The 6,000-nt window shown below is 41.5% G+C and overlaps 1 protein-coding gene across 3 annotated transcripts in view; it reads left to right on the forward strand.

The window, feature by feature from the left end:
* waslb (WASP like actin nucleation promoting factor b) overlaps positions 1 to 6,000 on the forward strand; it is a 51,283-nt gene that overhangs the window by 42,283 nt on the left and 3,000 nt on the right. For all 3 annotated transcript variants that reach the window (XM_037540759.1, XM_037540756.1, XM_037540763.1), the window contains 3 exons: positions 356 to 509; positions 3,311 to 3,852; positions 5,222 to 5,330. In XM_037540759.1, the coding sequence (XP_037396656.1) occupies positions 356 to 509; positions 3,311 to 3,852; positions 5,222 to 5,330 (805 nt within the window). The remainder of the gene's footprint in view (positions 1 to 355; positions 510 to 3,310; positions 3,853 to 5,221; positions 5,331 to 6,000) is intronic.

The following is a 6,000-nucleotide window of genomic DNA, read 5'->3' on the forward strand; positions in this document are numbered from 1 at the left end:
AAGACCATTTACTGTTAAACTGTGTTGAAGGATCAGCAGAGCTTTATTTTACTGTAGAGGAGGATTATTTTACTATTACCTGCTGATCTGATTCAGCTGTGGAGCCGCGACAGGGCAGTGGAGGAGCTGCAGGTTGCCGACCCTGATATAAACAAAACAGGTCCAAGGATTTTAAATGAGGATCTGGGCCGCAATGTCCTGACTGGGTGTTACAACCATCACGTCACGCTTGATTATGAGTGACGTTAGGAAGTTAAAAGCTCTTACGTGTGTTTTGGGTGTCAGACTGTATCGTTTGTATGGAGAAACAGATTTTCCTCACTTTTTGAAACGTACCGTTTCTGAATCTTCTCAGCTTAATAACCTGGACCCCGAGCTGAAGAAACTCTTTGACATGTGCGGCATTTCAGAGGCCCAGCTGAAGGACAAGGAGACGTCGAAGGTCATCTACGACTTCATCGAGAAGAAAGGAGGAGTGGAGGCTGTGAAGGATGAGCTGAGGAGACAAGGTAGGACCTTCCCTCGGCTTCTCTGTGTGAGAACGTTTTAAAGAAGGTTGTGGAGCATTCAGCCGATTGGTTTGTTCTTCAGGAGAACCTGCTTTCCGACTCAGCATCGACTTCCACTGTCAAACAATCACGACAAATCGCCCGAGTTCTGTGGTCAGTCGCAGTAAAACCACGTTTATTCACTCAACTTTGTTCCTAAACGAAGAATTTTTCATTTATAAAGCCATGAAGTTTCCAGAATTCAGTGTTTTCATCGTACACACAGACACACAGACACACACATACACATACACACACACACACACACACACACACTGACTCACACACACGCGCGCGCACACACACACACACACTGACTCACACGCACACACACGCTCACACACAGACATAGACACACGCACACACAGAGACAGACGCTCACACACACGCTCATACAGATACACTCTCATATACACAGACATAGACGCACACAGAAATCTGACCGAACTGGACTTTATTTGATCTGATGTTCAGTAAATGTTGGTGAAATCTGACCGAACTGGACTTTATTTGATCTGATGTTCAGTAAATGTTGGTGAAATCTAACCAAACTAGACTTTATTTGATCTGATGTTCAGTAAATGTTGGTGAAATCTGACCGAACTGGACTTTATTTGATCTGATGTTCAGTAAATGTTGGTGAAATCTAACCGAACTGGACTTTATTTGGTCTGATGTTCAGTAAATGTTGGTGAAATCTGACCGAACTGGACTTTATTTGATCTGATGTTCAGTAAATGTTGTTGAAATCTGACCGAACTGGACTGTATTTGATCTGATGTTCAGTAAATGTTGGTGAAATCTGACCGAACTGGACTTTATTTGATCTGATGGTCAGTAAATGTTGGTGAAATCTGACCGAACTGGACTTTATTTGATCTGATGTTCAGTAAATGTTGGTGAAATCTGACCGAACTGGACTTTATTTGGTCTGATGTTCAGTAAATGTTGGTGAAATCTGACCGAACTGGACTTTATTTGATCTCATGTTCAGTAAATGTTGTTGAAATCTGACCGAACTGGACTTTATTTGATCTGATGTTCAGTAAATGTTGGTGAAATCTGACCGAACTGGACATTATTTGATCTCATGTTCAGTAAATGTTGGTGAAATCTGACCGAACTGGACTTTATTTGATCTCATGTTCAGTAAATGTTGGTGAAATCTGACCGAACTGGACTTTATTTGATCTCATGTTCAGTAAATGTTGTTGAAATCTGACCGAACTGGACTTTATTTGATCTCATGTTCAGTAAATGTTGGTGAAATCTGACCGAACTGGACTTTATTTGGTCTGATGTTCAGTAAATGTTGGTGAAATCTGACCGAACTGGACTTTATTTGATCTCATGTTCAGTAAATGTTGTTGAAATCTGACCGAACTGGACATTATTTGATCTCATGTTCAGTAAATGTTGGTGAAATCTGACCGAACTGGACTTTATTTGATCTCATGTTCAGTAAATGTTGGTGAAATCTGACCGAACTGGACTTTATTTGATCTCATGTTCAGTAAATGTTGTTGAAATCTGACCGAACTGGACTTTATTTGATCTGATGTTCAGTAAATGTTGTTGAAATCTGACCGAACTGGACTTTATTTGATCTCATGTTCAGTAAATGTTGGTGAAATCTGACCGAACTGGACTTTATTTGATCTCATGTTCAGTAAATGGTGGTGAAATCTGACCGAACTGGACTTTATTTGATCTCATGTTCAGTAAATGGTGGTGAAATCTGACCGAACTGGACTTTATTTGATCTCATGTTCAGTAAATGGTGTTGAAATCTGACCAAACTGGACTTTATTTGATCCGATGTTCAGTAAATGGTGGTGAAATCTGACCAAACTGGACTTTATTTGATCTGATGTTCAGTAAATGTTGGTGAAATCTGACCGAACTGGACTTTATTTGATCTGATGTTCAGTAAATGTTGGTGAAATCTGACCGAACTGGACTTTATTTGATCTCATGTTCAGTAAATGTTGGTGAAATCTGACCGAACTGGACTTTATTTGATCTGATGTTCAGTAAATGTTGGTGAAATCTGACCGAACTGGACTTTATTTGATTCGATGTTCAGTAAATGTTGGTTAAATCTGACCGAACTGGACTTTATTTGATCTGATGTTCAGTAAATGGTGGTGAAATCTGACCGAACTGGACTTTATTTGATTCGATGTTCAGTAAATGTTGGTTAAATCTGACCGAACTGGACTTTATTTGATCTGATGTTCAGTAAATGTTGGTGAAATCTGACCGAACTGGACTTTATTTGATCTGATGTTCAGTAAATGTTGGTGAAATCTGACCGAACTGGACTTTATTTGATCTGATGTTCAGTAAATGTTGGTGAAATCTGACCGAACTGGACTTTATTTGATCTGATGTTCAGCTGTCGACTGTATAAGATGCTGATATTGCTACTCGGCTCCTTCAGTAAACAGTAGACGGCACTGAGTCGTGATGCAGGTCAGACGTTATGATGTTCTGGACCTTCGCTTGAGGACATTCTAACTGGACCTTAGTGAACTTTATTTAAAGACCCCTGCTCCCGCGTTTGGTTCTCTTTTACTTCATTTTATTGACCAAGGATAGTAGCGCTTGCTCACTTGTCTGGGTTTGTGCATCCAGTCGAGGTTTGAGAACATGCGCATGCATATTTATGCATAATTTACGGTTTAAAGTTTAAAGCTTTATGTTTTTCTCGTATCGTTGGAGAACTTTGTTGTTTACATTTCGTTTTTTTTTTTCTCAAGCTCCTCCTCCTCCTCCTCCCTCCAGAGGTGGCCCGCCTCCTCCTCCCCCTCCACACAGCTCAGGGCCCCCTCCCCCTCCCCCACCTGCTCGGGGCAGAGGAGCACCACCCCCGCCCCCTCCTGCTAGAGCCCCCTCCTCTGCGCCTCCTCCTCCACCTCCTTCCAGACCCGGGATGGGAGTCCCACCGCCGCCGCCCCCAAGCAGAGGACACCAGGCAGTTCCTCCGCCTCCTCCTCCTGCGTCAGCCTCCATAGCCCCACAGGCTCCGCCTCCTCCACCTCCTGCAACCTCTGCAGGAGGAGCACCGCCGCCTCCCCCACCTCCCCCACCTCCAGGACCCCCTCCACCTGCACCTCCTCCTCTCCCAGGGGACTCAGGGGATGGTCTGCCCTCTCTGGGGGGCGGCAAGTCTGCTCTCCTGGAGCAGATCCGAGAGGGGGCGCCACTGAAGAAAGTGGACCAAGGGAACAAACCGCCGGCGAACAGCGGCGGACGAGATGCACTCTTAGACCAAATACGGCAGGGGATCCAGCTCAAAACTGTGAGTCGCACGTTTGGTTTATATATTTAGGCATAATTTAGTGATGTCATCTTATTTTGGGCTACATTAGTGCTGCACTACATACATACTACACTGCGGTCTTTGGCTGTACTGCATTACCACATGTGCTATTTTAGTACGCGAGTACTACATTAGTACTACACTATTGTATGTGCACTACATGTACTAAATTGGTACCACACCACTATTTTTAACTGCACTACAAGTACTACATTAGTACTACACAACCATTTTATCTTCAGTACATTACATGTAGTACTTCAGTACAGCACCCCTATTTTAGCTGCACGTGTACTACATTAGTACCACACCACTATTTTAGCTGTGCTACATGTACTGTATTAGTACTAAACCACTATTTTTAGCTGCACTGCATGTACTGTATTAGTACTAAACCACTATTTTAGCTGTGCTACATGTACTGTATTAGTACTAAACCACTATTTTTAGCTGCACTGCATGTACTGTATTAGTACTAAACCACTATTTTAGCTGTACTACATGTACTGTATTAGTACTAAACCACTATTTTTAGCTGCACTGCATGTACTGTATTAGTACTAAACCACTATTTTAGCTGTACTACATGTACTGTATTAGTACTAAACCACTATTTTAGCTGTACTACATGTACTGTATTAGTACTAAACCACTATTTTAGCTGTGCTACATGTACTGTATTAGTACTAAACCACTATTTTTAGCTGCACTACATGTACTGTATTAGTACTAAACCACTATTTTAGCTGTGCTACATGTACTGTATTAGTACTAAACCACTATTTTTAGCTGCACTACATGTACTGTATTAGTACTAAACCACTATTTTAGCTGTGCTACATGTACTGTATTAGTACTAAACCATTATTTTTAGCTGCACTGCATGTACTGTATTAGTACTAAACCACTATTTTAGCTTCAGTACGTTACAACATGTAGTACTTTAGTACTACATGCCTATTTTAGCTGCATTGCATGTACACATTAGTGCTACACGGTCATTTTAAATATCTTACAGGTACTATATTAGTACTACATCAGTATTTTTGATGCAATATGTACTGTTTTAATATGGCACTAGTATTTTACCAGCACCACACACTAATACATGTACTTCATTAGTACTGCACCTTTTTTCTAGCTGCACTGTTACTACAGGTCCTACTGCAGTATTATTACATCACTAGCTGTACTACATTACTACATTTTGTATAATGAGCAGATAAACCGTATTTATAAAATCACGGGGAGTTTTTAATGTCATTTTATTTTACAGTTCTCAGAAATCTCTTATGGATTATTAATGACTTTTTTTTATTATAATTTTTTTAAATTCTATTTTTAATAGGTGCCTGATGCAGTAGAAACATCCCCACCCCCTCCTGTCCCCTCTGCGGGAATTGTGGGAGCTCTGATGGAGGTGATGCAGAAGAGGAGCAAAGCAATCCACTCTTCAGGTGTGTTACTCACCTGAACAGACGTTGCTCGCCGCCGCCCTCTAAAGGCGTCATTAACACACGTCTAGTAAACAAACATTACTCACTGCTGCCCCCAAAGGCACCAGTGAGAATTTTATTTATTTTTCAATAAATATTTTTTAAGATTTACTTCTCAAAAAAGGTGTTTTTTCATTGGTTCTTTAGTGAAGAAATTGGTTCGATATAGAACCATGAACACTCAAAGAACCCTTTGCATCATGAAATGGTTCTTCAGATTGGTGGAGAATGCACTCCATGTGCTCTACACTGTATTTCCAAAAGTATTCGGTCGTCTTGCTTCACTTGATATGACCTTGAGTGACATCTTATTCTTAATCATAGGGTTTAATGTGATGTCGGCTCACCCTTTGCAGCTATAACAGCTTCAGCTCTTCTGGGAAGGCTTTCCACAAGGGTTAGGAGTGTTTATGGGAATTTCTGACCGTTCTTCCAGAAGCACATTTGTGAGGTCAGACACTGATGTTGGACGAGAAGGCCTGACTCACAGTCTCCGCTCTAATTCATCCCAAAGGTGTTCTATGGGGTTGAGGTCAGGACTCTGTGCAGGCCAGTCAAGTTCTTCCACACCAAACTGGCTCATTCGTGTCTTTATGGACCTGCTTTGTGCACTGGTGGGCAGTCATGTTGG

Source organism: Pygocentrus nattereri, chromosome 1 (genome assembly GCF_015220715.1).
Source record: "Pygocentrus nattereri isolate fPygNat1 chromosome 1, fPygNat1.pri, whole genome shotgun sequence".
NCBI lineage: Eukaryota > Metazoa > Chordata > Actinopteri > Characiformes > Serrasalmidae > Pygocentrus > Pygocentrus nattereri.